Source organism: Ixodes scapularis, unplaced genomic scaffold, assembly GCF_016920785.2.
Source record: "Ixodes scapularis isolate PalLabHiFi unplaced genomic scaffold, ASM1692078v2 PGA_scaffold8__174_contigs__length_109621045, whole genome shotgun sequence".
Lineage (NCBI taxonomy): Eukaryota > Metazoa > Arthropoda > Arachnida > Ixodida > Ixodidae > Ixodes > Ixodes scapularis.
This window is the reverse complement of record NW_024609883.1, coordinates 28,310,999-28,329,046: the sequence shown is the minus strand read 5'-3', so window position 1 is coordinate 28,329,046 and position 18,048 is coordinate 28,310,999. Positions and strand designations below refer to the sequence as shown.

The window sequence follows — 18,048 nt, the reverse complement described above, 5'->3', positions numbered from 1 at the left end:
AGACTCCTCGTCGTCCGAAACCACTACCTTCAAGGCAAAGTGCCAAGCCCACGGGAAAGACCTGCTGTGATAGTAGTTTCATTTCGACACACAATCGTGTCTTTGCACTGTGGTTAAACTCCAGCCGGAGTGTTATGCTTTTTGTTCCTTCGGGATCCCTTGTAAATATGTGAAAAACCTTAAAGCGAATGATGTAATGTCACAAAAAAGAGTGAATCAAACTGCTGGAGTGTTGTTGGGCGTATGAAATACACAACAGTAACTCTAATGCAAGTCCAACGTCGCTTCAACAGTCGCGTTTTATTTGTTTTATTCACTTACAATCATTCACTCAGATTACTCACTAGAATTATACAATTGGTATCAACTAGTTTGAAAAGGTCATGGTCGAAGAAAACAAGTAGATCGCTACATAAGGCACACTGTTATAATAAGATATTGTACAATCGACTGGATGTTGTAAGGACATTGACAGCTTATAGGCAGCCACTAATAACTCGGAGGTTCCACAGTGTTCCGAGGACAACTGAGGCCACCGCTGTAATACAAAGAACAAAAACTACACTTTTCTACACATTCCTTGGTCAAGGTATTATAATGTTGAAAATATCTTAACTTGCATCTGCTGGTGCTGCTACACTGCACCGCAGCGATTGTTTGGTGCAGGTCAAGGAAGCCAAGTGAAGTAAACCGTCTTGGAGCTCTGTGGCATGCTGCACTTCATAAGCCAGTATTGCTTCACAGCTTTAAACGCTATATATGTGAGTCAGTTAGAAGACTACATTACTCCTCAAGAAACCGAAGAAAATGAAAGGCTCGAATAGAACATGCCTGCACAGCTTTAAGAAGTACTCTGGGTGGTCTCCCATACGTAGCCTCTGGACTTTCTGCCTAGCTTTACACTCTGGTATTGTATCAAATATTTCAGCTTTTTTTTCCTCGCGAACCAGTGCTGAATGACTCGTGCACTCAGAGAAAACAAATCATCATAAACACTTTCGTCACATAGAGTAAGAGACTTTGGAATCTTCTGGTGAAAAAGGACACAAAGAGTTCGCCCTACGTTCTCCTTTGAAATTAGGTTGTTGATGCATGTCTCGAAGACTTCCTTACAAGCTTCAACAAATAATCTGAAAGAAGCAGAAGGAGCTCAGAGGATTCCAAAGTGGGAGTCGGCAGTGTCTTTCACACTCAAATACAAGAGCACTTGATTTACCTCAGAAAAACACGCATTTTCTGTCCTCAGCTCACATTTCTGGGATGTTCCTAGACAGGAATGAACCTTCAGGAAGTTCTATGCCAACCACCCAGCAAAATAAACGATGTTGTTCTTTTCTATTGCCAAAGGGTAGTCTGAAGACGAATCGTCTGCCGTGGTAAGAAAAACTGCGGTTCCTAAGGCAAGAGGAGGAGAAGGTGCCAAAAGGCGTGCTGGAAACGTAGCAAAGAGAGGCATGTCGTCAGCACAGTTTGATTTTGTCCGGCAGCTTAAATAGGTTGCTAATCGAAAGGTGCGTGAACGCGGCCTGAAATTGACGGAAAGTGGAGTTCGTGTTTGCACCTGATATTGAACGTATAACCGCAAAAGTATTTTCAAGGGTGTCCTCGTTCAAATGGCGGTTTTAAAAGTGGGAAAAACCGTAATCAACCGCAAGGTGATTGCTGAGCAGCAGCAGTGACCTAACTCTCAAGCAGAAGCCACGAATGCACTGCGGCTGTCTTCTACATCCGAGCACTTGCAGGCTTTTAAAAACCAGAATGCACTCTTTCAAACACTTAACATGGATAGAGCCGTTACACATTGCAGAGGCATATGGCGTCTTTGCAGATTTCTGCGAGCTATTGAGGCTGTCAAAGAGACGGTCGATTCTTTTGACGAATCTCGCTGTATGAACAGCTGTGGCTGGCAATTGCCAGCCACAGCTGTTCATACAGCGAGCCACAGCCAGCACATCTTTGACGAGAAGGTCCAATTAAGATGCTTCTCCTTCAGCTTTGGCATAGAACGGATGTCAAGTTTGCGGTCCTTCTCATAAGCGTCCTTGATGTATTAACTTTTCACTATGTAATCACCAACTTTTTAGTCGTATTTGAATAACATATTTCTGAGTCACTTCAAAAGGTGCGGAGCATCGAAAAGGAAAAAAAAAGTGGCTAGCCATTGATCTCTACGTAAGGCTTTTCGGCAGTTACGTTGCTTGAAAAAGAGACACGTTCTGACACCCTTCATCGCATACAACAGCTACCGCCTCCAGGTTAGCGTCCACAAGGGCGCTGTAGCACTGGAAAAAGAGATCTTTTAGTACATCTGAAGGTGTGCCTTTGTGAGCGAAAAAAATAGCCAAGCGGCTGCTTCCACGGTGTTCCGACTCCTTTCGCCCTGAACATGAGAATCTTCTTTGCCAGCTTTTCGTCTTGCTGTCCACTATGTTCTTCAAGTCCTTCAAACCTGTCAGACGAGGGGTTGTATGAAAGCTTTTTTTGATATGCATTTCATCAAAGGCTATGCTGCAGGCGTTATCCGCTCGAGAAAAAGAAGCTGCCCGCCTCTTTATCAGCTCGAAAATAACAGGCTAAAATCCAACCTTCAGTGGCACACGCTGAAGCCATAGCTGCAGTGACCTTACGGATGGCAGCCTAAGCAGTCGCCTGCAATACTTATAGCCTTTGGGGCTATGAAAGTAGAGGCCTAAAGTCAAGGCTTTGTTGTGGCTGCACCATCTCTGGCCAAACCGGCTCACATTGCTCATTCTTAGCTGGGCTTCAACGAGTGCGGCGACAGGAGGAGACCCATGAACGCGGACCCTCCCAGCGACTTCGGCAACACTCCTCATCTGAAGTTGTCTTTGCAGCCTTTTTTGCAGCCTCTTGTTACGCTCTTAAAGTTGTTGCACCTTGGCTCTCAGGGCGTTCACCTTCTCGTTGTCGATGCTGCGGCTTTTGCGGGGTGCTGCAATTTGACAAATGACCCAGATTAGGTCTCCAAGAAAAACTTGCATTCGCCATCAATTTATTACATGTGCTGTTCACGCTCAAGAATATTCCTCAATATTTTGAAGTGTCTTTAAACAAGAACAGGAAGTGTGACAAACTACACATATGCAGTTCAAGTTTAGGAAAGCAGCAGTACATCTTTATGTCGGACAGGGTGCTTCATGTTGGCCAGAGACCTGACAGTCCAAAAAGACAAGGGTGCACACAGAAAAATTCAAGTCAGAATAGGCATCCAAACTGTGAAATGCATTTTCTTAAAGCTTGGCCATACGTTACCTATGCCCATGGCACTGTAAGAGTGAAGCGCTCGCACAACAACAGGCAACTAATGTTTGGCAGATAGGACAAGGGACCATGACAGGCTCAGCATTACACACATTTGACCACGGCAGCTTTTCGATAACTTTAAAAAACACTGTCTTACGTGAGGCTTTGTGGGAAGACTTATGATTCAGTGAAACCGGTTCAGCTGTTTTGATTTGACGGTGTTAGCACCTGCGTGCGGAACAGTTTTTTTTTGTGCTTGACAGTGACAATACTGTGAAACAAATATGTGGTGAACTTTGAACAAACTTCGATTTGTAACTGCTAGCTAGCCGGTCTGGTGTTATGTGACCCCAGGCGTCATCTGCTCTCAAGATAAAGTTTAGTATCCCCTGGTGTTTTTCGAACCTTGGCGTTTTATTTTTAGGCCTGACCTTTTATAACTTCACAAAAAAAAAACTGCAAAAGAAAAAAAATGTTCGCGTCATAGAAAGCACTCACATTTCTGAGAAGGCCCAGCTGCGCAGCCAGATAGTCTCTAGGCGACGGTGAAGAAACCAAAATCTCCATGTCAGCCACGTCCCCGCTGGACTCTTGAGCAGGAGCAGCATCTTGACGTAGAGCGTAGTTGTGATCAACCGCACAAAAAGAGAGAAAGAAAGAAAGTATTTTGCAAAAACTGCCAGTAAGAAAGCAAGTTCAACAGAGTGCAAAGTTGGGCGAGTTGGTCGTTCATTTAAGCTGGCAGAAACAGTGCCTCTCTGTGTACATTTACAGCGCCTGTGTGTATACTCCTTGTTTCCTGTCCTTCGTCAAGTTGCGCTGCTTCTACCACTTAAGAAAGCAAGCTCACAAAGAAAAGGGAATAAAAAGGTACCACAAGCAATATTCGGCCACCACTTATTATGGGCCCCTAGTCGACTGTTCTCTAGTAAGGTGCACGATTATGTGTGGTCCAATGAAGCCACAGAAATACTGTCACAAACTCTGGCGCCGGCCGACTCTCCCGCGATGTTTTTTTCTTTGTGTTTTCGTGCTGCTCGCCGTGCCTCTTGGCCGATTTGCCTTTCCGGTGCGCCGGCTCGGGTTGCGGCGACCGGAAAACGGCAAGACGAAACTCGGTACTCGGCGGTGCCTTCGGTGCCGACAAAGGCGGGAAATACGTCGCCGTGGAGGCGGACGGTTGAGACGTCTTTCGTGGGGAGCGGATAGTTACGGGGCAGAGCTTTTTGGGTCTTCAAAGGGGTAAGACGTTCGTGGTTGTGGGGTGAAGTCGGCGGGAATGGCAGCCCGACAACGCGATATCTTCTCAGTCGTTGTAGAGGGCCGGCGGGCGAACCGTCAAGGGGAAATCGCGCCTCTAACCTCCAGGCGGGGGCGACTGTGACAAATACGCTCTGCAAATTTAGTGCGAACTTAACAAAGGTGTAGAGGTTGAAGTCCTCCCTTATTCCTCTATATAAACGCATAAAAAGTATATTCAACTTCGCTCATGACAGGTTTAATTCAGAAGACTGGTCGTCAGGGTGACTACAGGAACTCCACCAGTCCGAGTGGCCGGAGTACGTGCAGCTCGATGAGGCTGGCGAAATCCTGTCTGCAAATATAGCATGAAGTTAGCCATGGAATAGTAGTTGAGTTCCTTCCTATGAGTCTATTCTAACACACGACAAAGGAAATCACCTTGTTCCAACGAAAGTTTCATTTCGGAAGACTGGTCGTCAGGGTGACTACAGAAGCTCCGTGAGTCTGGACTGCCGAAGCATGTGTAGCTCGATGAGGGTGTTAAACTAACCTCTGCAAATTTATGGTGAATTCGTATATTTTAACACAAAATGTAAATCACTTTCTTTAATATGCAGCTTTATTATGGAAGACTGGGTGTCGGCAAGGCAAAAGATGCTCTGTGGACCGATATTGACGTTGATTGTGTCACTTCAAGTAAAACATGTCATTATAAACGGGCCTGGACTGAACTTCTAGCAGTAGCTCTATCCATGTTCTACCAGCTTTTCCCAGCTAATCTCACCTAGTTTTTTGCAAAATGCTCAAGTCATAAAGACCATGCATGAGGTAATGCAGTGGTGCTGGCAGTTGCTGCCACTTTATGTTGGTTAAAGTGAAAAAGCTCGCCATGCAATACTGCTGAACCTAGAGAGCTTTTGCAGGAAATGTCGCCATGTGTCGTCTCTGCAAATAATAACAAAATGTTATGAGCCCACAAAACCAATATTTCAACCCCGTGTGGTGACTATTTTTCTAAGAGCGGGTTAACCATGCTTAGTTACAAAGTACATGGAAGGTTTATTGGTCTGCTTATTTTTTGTGGGAAGCACATTTGGCAACGCATTGTGGCGCAGGTGTCCAGGGCGCAGGAAAGCTGACTCCTCAAAATGTAAGGAGCAAACTACCCTGCCTCGTAGCTGCCATGGAGTCTTCCCCTGTAGACTTTGGGTTTTGCAGAACCGAACCCAGGCTTCGCGCGTGCAGATAAGGCATGGTGCTATGAGGGTGCCGTGAATACTTACAAAAAAAAAATGGCCAAAATGTCCACAAACCAAAGCAAATCAGAGCAAGGGCATTAACAAATGCATGACATCAACGCTCTGTGTACATCATAAAGTGTAAAAACACGAGTCTTACGCACAGGTACCCTATTATATATTTGTGTTGTACCACTGATAACCACGCCGATGATCACGACTCTAGGCTCCTCTGAGCCAGGCCGGTACAGGTAAATATTAATATCGTGGGCTCTTTTATAATGACGGCACACAACGCTGCGAAGTCAACATTCCTAGTATAACATATTACGCCTTCAGGTGTAGTTTCTTGTGCACATCCATACAACAATAATATTTTAAAGTAAAACTGACAAGAGTTAAGAGAAGACCGAACAAGGGGGCATAAACATCACACAGCAGGCATGTCACTGACAGTAGCGAAGTCTCACCTTCGAGAGTCGAGGGGAAACCGGTGTAGCAAGATGCCAGCCGTGCGGATGTCGCTTTCACACATTTCCACGGAGCACCGTTTCTTTGCGTATCGCGCTGTGCTCATCGTCGCAAAAGACGTTGAGCCCCTTCGGCGCAGTTGCGTCCAAGATCCAAGCGCACGACAGCCGAGTTCCCGCGCAGGTAACTGAGATAATCACGCCCGAGCAAACAACAAAACTCCCCAAACGGTGTTAAAGGGCCCATGAAACGAATTTGGGTTGGGATGAATAATTTTAAATTGGGACTTTACTAATCGCATATCGTTCAGTTGGCCAAAAGAAAGAGGCTAGCAAGTCAAAAGCCAGCTTTTCGGTACGAACATTTGAACATATAGCGGACTATTTTGTACCTTCTTGCCTTCGAAAGCTCTCCGCCTTTTCACTATGATACATCCGCGGTTCCAAAAATGCGTCACCGGCGCAAAACTGACGTCACCAGAGCCCAGCTCACGCATTCGACACGAGAACTGCGTCACTCGAACGTTTGCGCTCGTCAACAATCAATCTGTCGACGAATATTTGGATTCGCGTTCGTGGCCAATGAGTGCCCTGACGGAACTTATTGTCACTGGGGAATGACAAGTTCTATGGTGTGCATAAAAAGCACGGTGGAAGCTAGGAGTCATCGCACCGGTGCCGAGGGTATGTCACGACCACGTGATTTTACAATTCGCATTTGAGTTGAGGACTAAAGCTAAGGGGAAAGAAGTAGGAAATTCGTTTCATGACGACTTTAACTGCCGCTAAAACAATTAAAAGCGAAGAGCACGTGGAGGCGCAAACACAAGCAAGCAGACGGACGTCAGCAGCCTGCCTTTCCGCGCGCCACGAGGTCTACAAAAAACTGCAAATATCGCTATTGCTAGTCGGCCTTTTTGCTAGTGGCGTACAGAGGACGCTAAAAAGAAGTGTGCATAATATTAGCAAAAACAAAGACAGTCCTGAATTTTGTAGCGCGTTAAATATGATTCATATTATCTACTAAGTATATTTAGCTTGTTTAAAAATACCAATGATTGTACTTCGTCACAAACTAATTAATTTTATTAATTTTAGTCCCCACCTCTCCTAGTTGCGCTTCAATCGCATCCTTCACGTGACCCTGGTCGATGTCGCTGGCGATTTGTTTTGAACCGCTTTTTAGCCGAAGCTTCGCTACCCATGTACATATACCTTGCCGGAAGCCTGAAGTCACGCGGTGCCTCGCTTCGGATGACGAAACTTCCGGCTCAAACGCCGGTCACCTATTGCCGACACAATTTTCAGGTGTATAATGTGCTTTCGGACTGCACAGGCTATCGGGATTTGCGGGATGGTCAATTTATTTAATAGTTATTTCTTGATTCGTGAAAATACCGTCCTAATCTTACCCCTTACACCCCCCCCCCCCCCCCCTTTTCCGGTCAGGGTGTCCCGCATTTCGCCTGCAGGAAGGTGGTCACACTAAAGAGCGCCCGTTTACACATTTTACGGCGTCGGCGTTGCCGCCGGTGTCAGCGTAACCGCGCTAAATTTAGAGGAAAAATTGACGTCACGTTACCCCAAAACCAATTCAATTCCCTGCACAATTTAGCGGGCAATTCAGTTTCTACGCTAGATTTAGCGGAAGAATTAAGTTTTCCTGTTAGATTTACGTAGAAAATTGACGTCACTTCACCTCAACAACAATTCAGTTCCTTGCTGAATTAAGCGGGGAATTAAATTGGTGTTGAGGTCAGTGACGTCAATTTTCCCGTTTAACTTAGCGCAGAAGCTGAATTTGTTCAGAGCTGCCCTACTCCCCCCCCCCCCCCCCCTCCGCCAAAAAAATAAATAAATAAATAAATAAAAGTTTGGAAATAAACCTGAATGAATTCGGTGTTTCAGTCCGCCATGTGGAAACGGAGGCAATTTCGGTTTCTAGAATCCGGAAAATAAGCCGGTCCCTAATGGAAAACCCTAATATGGAAAGCGTAATATATTCATATTACGGTAAAAGCAATGGAATTCCATACCGCATAAATCTTTATTGCATCCCCATGTGACGTATGGGGACCCAACAAGGATTTACAATTCAAGTGTATTTAGCGTATTATGAATATTAGAATCCAAAGAAATGACCCTTGTATTCTTGCGAACACCAAGAAAGCTATATACGAGTTGGAATATCACGTTCAGCACGACATCTCGTTGGAACGTTAATTCTTCTAGTTTGAACTACTGAGTGGTGAAAAACGAAAAGAAAAAGTTGATGCCGTCAAATTATAAATGAAGAAGAAAAAAGAAAAACACTGTGCATATCCATACCAAGTATATTTAAGAATATTGGTAAGCTGGAGGAACCGGCTTTAACTGCCAAATATTGTATTCCTTAGAATCCTCATTCAAAAACTTGATGTTTGAAAACAGGTTGTGAGATACGTTTTAATGAAAACAGCACCTGCTAGCTGCAGCCATTTAGAAACTGCAAGATAAATTTTTGTGATCAGTTCGCGACAAGCAACAGTTCCTCACTGAGACGAATTGATTCGAAATTATGTCCACGTTCATTTCGGAAAAATCAGCTTCATAGAAACTGCCTCGAGTCATTCTGAGCTCGGTCAATGAAATATACGTATCAGCTGCCTTCTCCCAGTATTCCGGCTTCGAACCAAAATAGAGTATCTGGAATGCACAGCTTTGAAGAAAAACGAACTAATGCCTGCTGGCTTGTAGGCCGTGGAAACTGGAAGAGAGATTTGCGATTAGCTGCGTTCAAAAAGCAATTACTTTGACAAGCCACCTACAGCACGCTAAGGCAGAATGATTTAGAATTACATGAAAGGGGCGTAGATATCCTCTTCCAACGTGACTGGGCACACGTCGTTCTCGTCCGTGCGTATTACAGAAAAATAAGCTTTAATGCAGGTGCCACCAGTCGTTTTCAGCTTCGTCAATTAAAATGCTGTACCGGTTGTCTGTCTTTAGTATTCCTGCTTCGAACCGCACTAGAGAATCTGCAACTCTCACTTTTAAATAAACAACTGGAGCTAGCTGGCTCGTAGGCCATGGAAACTGCTGAAAGATTTGCCTTAAGTTTCGTCCAAGTAGAAATTCTTTCGAGTATCCACGTAAAGTAGACTAAGCCGGAAAGATTCAAAATTATATGCGCACGACATACATATCCTCTTGCGACGTAACAGCCCTATTGAAAAAGGGCAATATGAACTCGGCTTATTGGAACTATTGTATTCCAATGAAGTTGATGGACACCGACAAAAACTTAATGTTATCCGATTAACTTTATACGCACAATGTGAATTCATATCGGATCACAATATCCCGATGTAATATGTGGTTATTGGCATACAACAGGATATTGGAGCGCACTACCACAATATAACTTTCGGGTATTGGTATAAACACGATGTCGGAGCACAATACCGTGATTTAATGCGCGGTTATTGGAATAGAATACGACACGGCGCGCAAATTGGTGACCGACATGGACATGCTGTATATCCAGACGATATATAAATATCGGTCGTCGATCACGGGCCCAAAGGAGAATCCAATATGATTGTCGCTTGCATATATCTTTAAACGAATTCCAAGTTACCAACATGAATTAGGTCGGCATATACCCCGGACTAAGAGGAAACGTGACACGATATTGAGCTTTCGTGAAGCGACATGTGGATATCGGTATGCCCACATATACGACATCGCGTGAATGACATTGAAAAAAAAATGAAAGCCGTTTACAATTTCCTGTAACGCCGGTTAGAGCGCAGCTCTCGAGGAGGAAGATGTAAGCGTACTGACGGATAGGTGACTCCTTGAGGTCGCGTGACCTCAAGGGGGTCACGTGACCTCGGGGGTCACGTGACCTGAAGGGGTCACATGACCTCAGGGGGTCACGTGACCCCCTTAGGTCACGTGACCCCCTGAGGTCACGTGACTCCCAGAAGTCACGTGACTTCAGGGGGTCACGTGACCTAGGGGTGTCACGTGACCTGGGTGGGTCACGTGAACTCGGGGGGGTCACGTGGCCTCGCGGTTACGCCAACGGCGACGGCGACTGCGACGCCGACGCCGCTCTAGCCGGAAACGGGCCCCTAAGAGCTGCGCTCTAAAAACTGCACGAGTTGCCATACGGCAATACGTTAGACAAAGATAATGGATGTGAATGCACACGATACACAAACGCTCTGCGTTGCGAACGCATTAACATTGATCGAAACGTGGAAGTATGTACAGTCGGGGACAAAATCCCCAGGACGCGCGAGCTGTGACTGAAACGCATTGCTCTGCCATCTGCCGGCTGGTTGCCTGGCTTCAAGATCACTCAAAAGCGCATGCGCGTCCTGCTGTGCCTGCAAGCATGCGTGTTTTCCAGCTTTTCTGCGTCGCGGCGCCTAACTCGGAATCGGGCGCGTGGTACCGCCTCGGAGATTGCGCTTACTGACATGGCACATATCAAGCATGCCACATATCAAGCTCAGCTGGTCATAAAGCAAGTTGCGCCGACATGGCGAAATGCGGCGCAATGCCGCAGGCGGTATCTCCAGTTTCGGAATGTGTAGCAAACGCTCGTCAGCCGCAAGCGGTATCCCCGAGGCGGCACCACGTGCCCGATTCCGAGTTAGGCGCCGCGACGCAGGAAAGCGGGAAAACACACATGCTTGCAGGCACAGTAGGACGCGCATGCGTTTTTGTGTGATCTCGAAACCAGGTGACCCGCCGGCAGATGGCAGAGCAATGCGTTTCAGTCGCAGCTCGCGCGTCCTGTGGACATTTGTCCCCGACTGTACGGCTGTTGGTACGGCACACAGCACACACAACCTCTCGCGCTCGAAATGCCTAGACAACCACTAAACCATTCAGAATAACTAGCTTGAACACCCGCGACGTACCTTTCAATGAAAAACACCAAAAACGACATGCTCATTGGATTGATCGTTTTCAAACAAAAATTGGGTTATGTGGATATTTATACAGCGTGTAGTTGGTCAGCCAGTTAAAGTTGCGACGAGTCACTGGCTGTAGATGAGCAATTTAGCCAGTGCAGTGCAACCACTAGCCTGGGGTCTTTAACGTGCACCACGCAGAAGTGATACACGGCCGCACGCCGGTACGATGCTAATTCAGATCGAAACGGGCAGGGTCTGGGTTCTGCAGCGCGAGCTTTCGCTCCACGCGCGTCGAGCTGGGTGTGCGCTTTAGCCCACTCGGCCCACCACTCCCCCGTTTTCAAACAAATGTTTATTGCAGTTGCTGTAACGCAACAAAAGTTGATTGGCAAACGATATATCCAACGTACAGCGATACAGTTTAATGTTTCAACACAACATCGAAATAAGGAACTATCGGTGCTGAGACTCAACATCGAATAGCATATCAATACGAAGTTACAGTTGGTGGGATAAAACATCGAACACGATATACACTTCTAGGTTACCGGTGTTGGGACCGAAATCGAAAGCGATACACGACAATGGTGGTTCGTACGATATAATAATGATGGCAGATCACATACATGATGTTGCTTCCCAGGCAGCACACCATTCTTGGACCCCGGTTGGCCCAATGTTGGCAAAAAATGGTTCCTTTATTGATCTGACGTGGGCATTTTCGAAAACGCTTCCCGATCCAATGGTAGTCCAACATTGGTGGCAATGTTGGGCCACTGGTTTCCCAACGTTCTAGCCCACATTGGACCAACGTGGTTTGCGCTTTTTTATCCAATATTGGCCTAAGACGTTTCACCGTTGGCTGAACCAACATTGGCATCCAGGGCCTTACACAGTGGCTCTTCCAATATTGGCTTAAATATTGGCTATTCCAATATTGGCATCCAGTCTAATATACTGGCTATTTTTTGCATACATTAGCTATGCCATTATTGGTGCCATTTTTTCAGCCAGTGTTGCAACTGTTTTCTTTGCGATGATGCCAGTCTAATAAATGCAGCATTTTTACCATATTTGGACACTTTAGAAAGCGTTAAAGCATGCAAATGAATTATTCACCACGTTTTACAGTTCATAATTTATTTAAATCAAATCAAAAGATTAAAAAATAGCGCAACCAGGGCGGCCTAGGAAGGGTCGGCGGAAGGCTCTGCAGTAGACAGCGCAGAAGGCTGGGCAGAGGGCTGGGCGGAGAGCTGGGCGTAGGACTGGGCGGAGGGTTCGGCAATCGTAGCCGCAAATCTCCTCTTCCTTCCACCGCCCCGGTCCACAGACCCCGGCAGCCACTTCCCGATGACTGCTAGGGCCGTCGTCTTGTCAACGGCCTGCTTCTCACAGATGGCATCTGCAAGCGGACACCCAATTTGAAGACAAAATCGAAAACTACTTTTTAGTTCGTCAGTTACAACTTAAAATTCAGCAACTCAACCCAAACGCAATTTTGAATATTAACTCTTTCAGTATTGCAGATGTGCCTAGCATACTAGTGACTTCTCGCAGGGATTTTCGTTCTCTCCGCTCGAGTGTATGTCCTGATGGTATATCATTTTCTTCTGGATAGTTGTTTGCAGTGCTGCAAGATTGGAGCAGTAGCATTGCCTTTGAATTATTCAATGTCAATGCTAGGCTTAGTAGCCGCCGGGAGGTATATGCAGGACGAGATCTGCTCCTCTTCATTTTCAACTAGACCCTGATTCAAGTTATCTAAAAATTGTGCAGGTATTACTGGGACAATGTGAATATACTGTGGTTATCACCATTGGAGTGGTACGCTGCGTGATAGGCTCAAATAAACTTCCGAGGTCACCCGACTGGATCTTGCTTGCTTCTCTTCTGTCTATAGTTACTGAAGTTATCTTACTTAAATCATGTTCTCAAAGCAGCCTTCTTCCACATGCAGCACGAGTTGGCATGAAATGGGTCCTGTTTATGCTTCAAAACAGCTCACTGACATTGAGATATATGGCCATTTGTGGTGCCATCACATTAATATTGCTCGCCCAGTGACCAAATTGTAAATAGCAGTAAGAATCTTTACTATACTGAGAAATAGCGCACAAAGTGCAATGTATGAGCTAGTGCGCGAGTCACCAGGACATGTGTTTTGTATAATGCCTGCAACGTATCCAAGAAGAGGTTAGCACATAATATGCAAAGTATGACGTGTCAGTGACCATTTTAATAAAAAAGATAGTCTTCCAACTAAGCCCATATCCTGGAAAAAAAAAGAGTTTGTGCCATAGCGAACTATTTTTTTTTTTAAACACGATTGAGACACTCAAAACAGCTGCATAATGCTTCGAATCTACTATGCCACCGAATACTTAAGCTGTAATGACTATAGCAAAGCACACTGCCTGCCACTAGCAGTAAATGATGAATTAAGTTTGCAGATCAAGATTTAGAGATAACATATCACTTGTTGCCACTCTGCACAGCTGCCTGCCGCTAAATGGCCTCTTTCCTTTGCGCCCGTAAAGAGAAAATAGCACTTGGACAGAGTGGCCCATTAAATCTTTCATGATGTTGGCTGTAGTTTCCAGCAGGGTCCTCCTCCAATTCTGAGAAGCTGCTCCTTCTGCAAAACATGAAATATGATAAAAGAAACTAAAATTAGTACATGAATCATAAACCTTTGCAATGTCTTCAAATCCATACCCCAGCACAGAATTTCCACAGGCCAGCATGCACATGTTTGTGGCTCCGGAAAGCAAACGAAGTATGTGTCTGAAAACACAAATTCCGAATACACGATTTGCAATTTTCCCAAGCGCCCCGGCCCGCGCGCGAGGAATTGTGGGGAGAGGCTGTCCCTCGCCTGGGGGCCGCTCTGCCTTGAGATGGCATTGCCTTGTCTCCCCTTAATCCTGTGTTTTTCGATTCCATTACCTATTTTATCTATTCCAGTATATTTTTTATTGCTTCTAAGTGTTTCTATTTTCTTCTGCGCGTGATACTTGTATATATATAGAGTATTTGTGTCTATTTGGCCTTTTTCGACGGGAGGGCCGACAAACAACACGCTGCTTCGGGCGTCGTCCCCGGGTGAGTACTACCGTTGCTACCGATTCCTATTGCGCTCTTAGCTGTTCATTTTGGTTCATTTGACCCGCGTGCGGTCGAGAGGAGCCGTTTATGAACACCCGAGCCTGTCATAGGGGTAGGCAGAGCTCTAAATCGACAATCGCGACGCTCGAGAAGAGTGCGCTGTGGTTTGGCGGCCCGCGCTCGCTCCATTGACTCGCACTGTAGCGTATGCCTTCGAGTTCCGCTTACTTAACCAAGATACTGCGCGCCGCTTTGTCGCCGCGAACCATTTGTCCGAATGTTTGCGAAGCTGAGGCGTATGCAACGCTGCGGCGCCTGAAAACTGCGTTCAGCGACGCGAGCCCTTCGCAAGCGCCGGTGGCCCAGAGTCGCGGCTTGTATGCGCTTATAGTATGCCTTCTTAATCTATCTGCTAAGCGGTTGTCAGTTGCAAACACCCTTTTTCAAGTGCAGAAATGTGCTGTTACCCAGGTAGTTATCTTAAAACTCGTAGTTCCTTCTATAATTTTATTTTTCAAACAAGATGTCAGCTTTAGGTATTTTATTTCTTTTGGTCACCCTCAGCAGCAACATGCCCGGTGGCACAGTTTGCTGTGTGCCAGGCTGTGTAAACAATACTGTCAGCGCACAGCATGGTGCCTGGCACCGCTCTCTAAAAGACATCGTCCAGCGAAGCATTTGGGTCAAGACATCTGCGTGCAGTTGTCTTGACCGAAATGCCGATTGGTGTTACAGCTTCGCAGGCATTCGGACAAACGATTCCCGGCAACACATCTCTGCACTTGAAAAAGGGCGTTGGAAACTGACAACAGCTTAGCAGTTAGATTACGAAGGCATGCCATAGGCGCATTGAGGCCGCGACATTGAGCCGTCGGCGTTTCAAAGTTATTGCGTCGCAGCGCGCAGTTGTCAGGAGCCGCAGCATTGCATATGCCTCAGCTAAGCAAACATACGGACAAATGATTCGCGGCGACAAAGCGGCGCGCAGTATCTTGGTTAAGTAAGCGGAACTCGAAGGCATACGCTACAGTGCGAGTCAATGGAGCGAGCGCGGGCGGCCAAACCACAGCGCTTTCTTCTCGAGCGTCGCGATTGTCGATTTAGAGCTCTGCCTACCCCTATGACAGGCGCAGGTGTTCATAAACGGCTCCTCTCGACCGCACGCGGGTCAAATGAACCAAATTGAACAGCTAACAGCGGAATAGGAATCGGTAGCAACTGTAGTACTCACCCGGGGACGACGCCCGAAGCGGCGTGTTGTTTGTCGGCACTCCCGTCGAAAAAGGCAAAATAGACACAAACACTCTATATATATACAAGTATCACGCGCAGAAGAAATAGAAACACTTAGAAGCAATAACAAATATACTGGAATAGATAAAATAGGTAATGGAATCGAAAAATACAGGATTAAGGGGAGACAAGGCAATGCCATCTCAAGGCAAAGCGGCCAGGCTAGGGACAGCCTCTCCCACAATTCCTCGCGCGCGGGCCACGGCCATTGGGAAAATTTCAATGCTAATAGTGGGCACTTGTTAGGAAATGGGGTTTTACTCGGCATTTTACAGTAGATACAACTTTGGCTCTAACCACTGCAGCGCTGGTAGCGCTAATGAAAACCGTGCACAATCTCCAATCCGGAATACGTTGGTTGTGCAAAGCACATTACCGAAAACCAGGCCCAATGTCGAAATCCGGAACACACTCAGTCGCTCTCGGCGATTACAAGCACAGGATCGATGCTCTCGAAGCGTGTGCTTCCATAGTTGCCGTGACATCCTGTCTTCACAATCAACGAGACTTGCGCATGCTTTCCTCCTTGTTAGCACATCCTCCACTTGCATTCTTTTTGGGGGCCTGGCGATTCCGGGCTTCTGTGCGGCTTTCTTTTTATATTACTGCCTTGTTGCTGCACTCAGCATGCACCACTGTGGCATCCTGTTGCTTCCTTCGTATATTGTGGATGTGTTAAATGCATACAGAAAAAAAACATAACTTTTTGAAGCTCAAGTTGGGGCTGCATTAATTATGTGAGTGCATTGAGTATGCACGTAAATATGGTAGATTAGTACTGTAAATATGGTAGAGTACTCTCGACCAATCATTTGTCATTTAAAAAAAATGCTTTCTTCTCCCATTCACTGTGCCTCAGTAGCTGCCATCTTGGTTTTAACCGCTTGGATAGATAAAGCACCAATATCAAGTTTAACCATTTCTCCATTAAAAGAGGGGTGGGCGCTTCGTCAGTATTGTACAGTAGGTGTAAAATTTGAAAATCAAGGATAGTGTGTAACAGCGCATAGAAATACAGGATAGGGATGGAGAGAATCAAGAGGTTGTTAATACCAAGACTGTGGCTACAGTCTCGTCGTGAATGGCTGCCTCCGCTGCTTCCAGCTCCTTCAGGCTGCTGGCTGGCAGCCTCGGAAGTTCCCGTGAAAGAATCGCAGCCGTCGGGATCGATGCAGCTTGCCCCATTGGCACCTCTAGAACTGCTATTTGGTCCGACAGCTGCTGGACATCCAGCCTCAGCTGTGTAGTCTCGTGCTGCACCTCACGGTTCTGCTGTCTGCAGCTGGGCACCTGAAACACAAGCAAATATTTCCTTGGGAGATGCCAACGCTCGGTGCCTTTTGCCCATGCAAATATAGAAAGTAAAGCCCTGCCAAGCGTGGTGCGACAATGCAGCAGCTAATACAAGAAAAAAATGGTCTCTTGCCACTTTCGTATCAAGCGCATCACAATGGAGCTTTGGGACAGCGCAGTGGAGGATGGTCAAGTGGTCCAAAAAGCAGAAATCAAGCATAGATTTAACTGAAATGTCTCGAAGCCTTTACATGCATGCAGTTTTTCTATGCATCTTTTGAAGAGAGATCTATATTTATAGGTGCCGTGGGTTTCGTGACAAAAATAAAATGAAATATTTTTATATAATAACAAAATTAAGGAGTATACACATAAATTAAGCGCAGTAAATTGCAATTTCAGCACTTCATAGGCTGTTTACCGAATCATACAATAGCGATCAGCTTTTTAGCAGCAGCTGCGAGATGTTCGTAGTCTCCGCATCCGTGAGGAGTTTTAGTAGCTTGTTTTTGGAGACCTAATCTTGATACCGCGCCAAGTGCAGGCCTTGGAGCATGCTTGTAAATGGCCAACTAGAGCACTCGATAACAGCACTCAACGAAATAAACTCCCCATTGTTACACAAAAACTTAGATTGCAGGGGAGCTTTTTTCCAAGGAGATGCAAAACACAGCAGGCTTTTCTCTAGGTCCACAATAACTTGGGTCAGCTTTACTCCGGGTTTTGTTTGAACACCACCCGCTTGATGACTTGCAAAGGCTGGTTCCATCAATCTTCTAAGAAGCACAACCTTACTGTTTGCATTTTCTGGCAAAATTAAGCCAGAGCAAAGAAGATGGTACAGCCAGCCCCTCTTACATAACCTAGATAACAGAACTGACTCAGCCTTCGACCTATGTAGGCCTTAACTGTTTAAGAATAAATAAAGACTCACGGGTCGCTCTTTCATCATTCGCCGGGATCTGTGAAGGCTCTTCAACCCGATGTGACTGCCGCTTCGATGCCGGAGCAGAATCACTAGGACCGTCACTTGAACATGAGCTTAATGGGGCCTGTGGGGCTGAATAACAAGAGACATTAGCAGCAAGAAGTCCTAGTTGGGCACCCCCAATTCCTGTCACAACACTAATGATTACAGTTGTTTACTGAATGCACAAGCACTACCTATACTTCCATTACTGGAAGGTCATATAGGTTGTGGATTTGTATAATGCCTAGCCTAAATCATAC

The 18,048-nt window shown here is 46.0% G+C and overlaps 1 protein-coding gene and 1 pseudogene across 1 annotated transcript in view; both read right to left on the bottom strand.

Moving 5' to 3' along the window:
* Positions 1 to 290: 290 nt before the first annotated feature.
* On the bottom strand, positions 291 to 2,113 carry LOC115324313 (annotated as a pseudogene).
* Positions 2,114 to 12,261: 10,148 nt separating this feature from the next.
* Positions 12,262 to 18,048, bottom strand: part of LOC115324310 — a 77,888-nt gene continuing 72,101 nt past the window's right edge. The window contains exons 2-5 of the mRNA XM_040221705.1: positions 16,579 to 16,779; positions 13,843 to 13,911; positions 13,604 to 13,762; positions 12,262 to 12,529 (exon numbers count right to left, since the gene is read on the bottom strand). Coding sequence (XP_040077639.1) covers positions 12,312 to 12,529; positions 13,604 to 13,762; positions 13,843 to 13,911; positions 16,579 to 16,779 — 647 coding nt within the window. The 3' untranslated portion in view covers positions 12,262 to 12,311. The remainder of the gene's footprint in view (positions 12,530 to 13,603; positions 13,763 to 13,842; positions 13,912 to 16,578; positions 16,780 to 18,048) is intronic.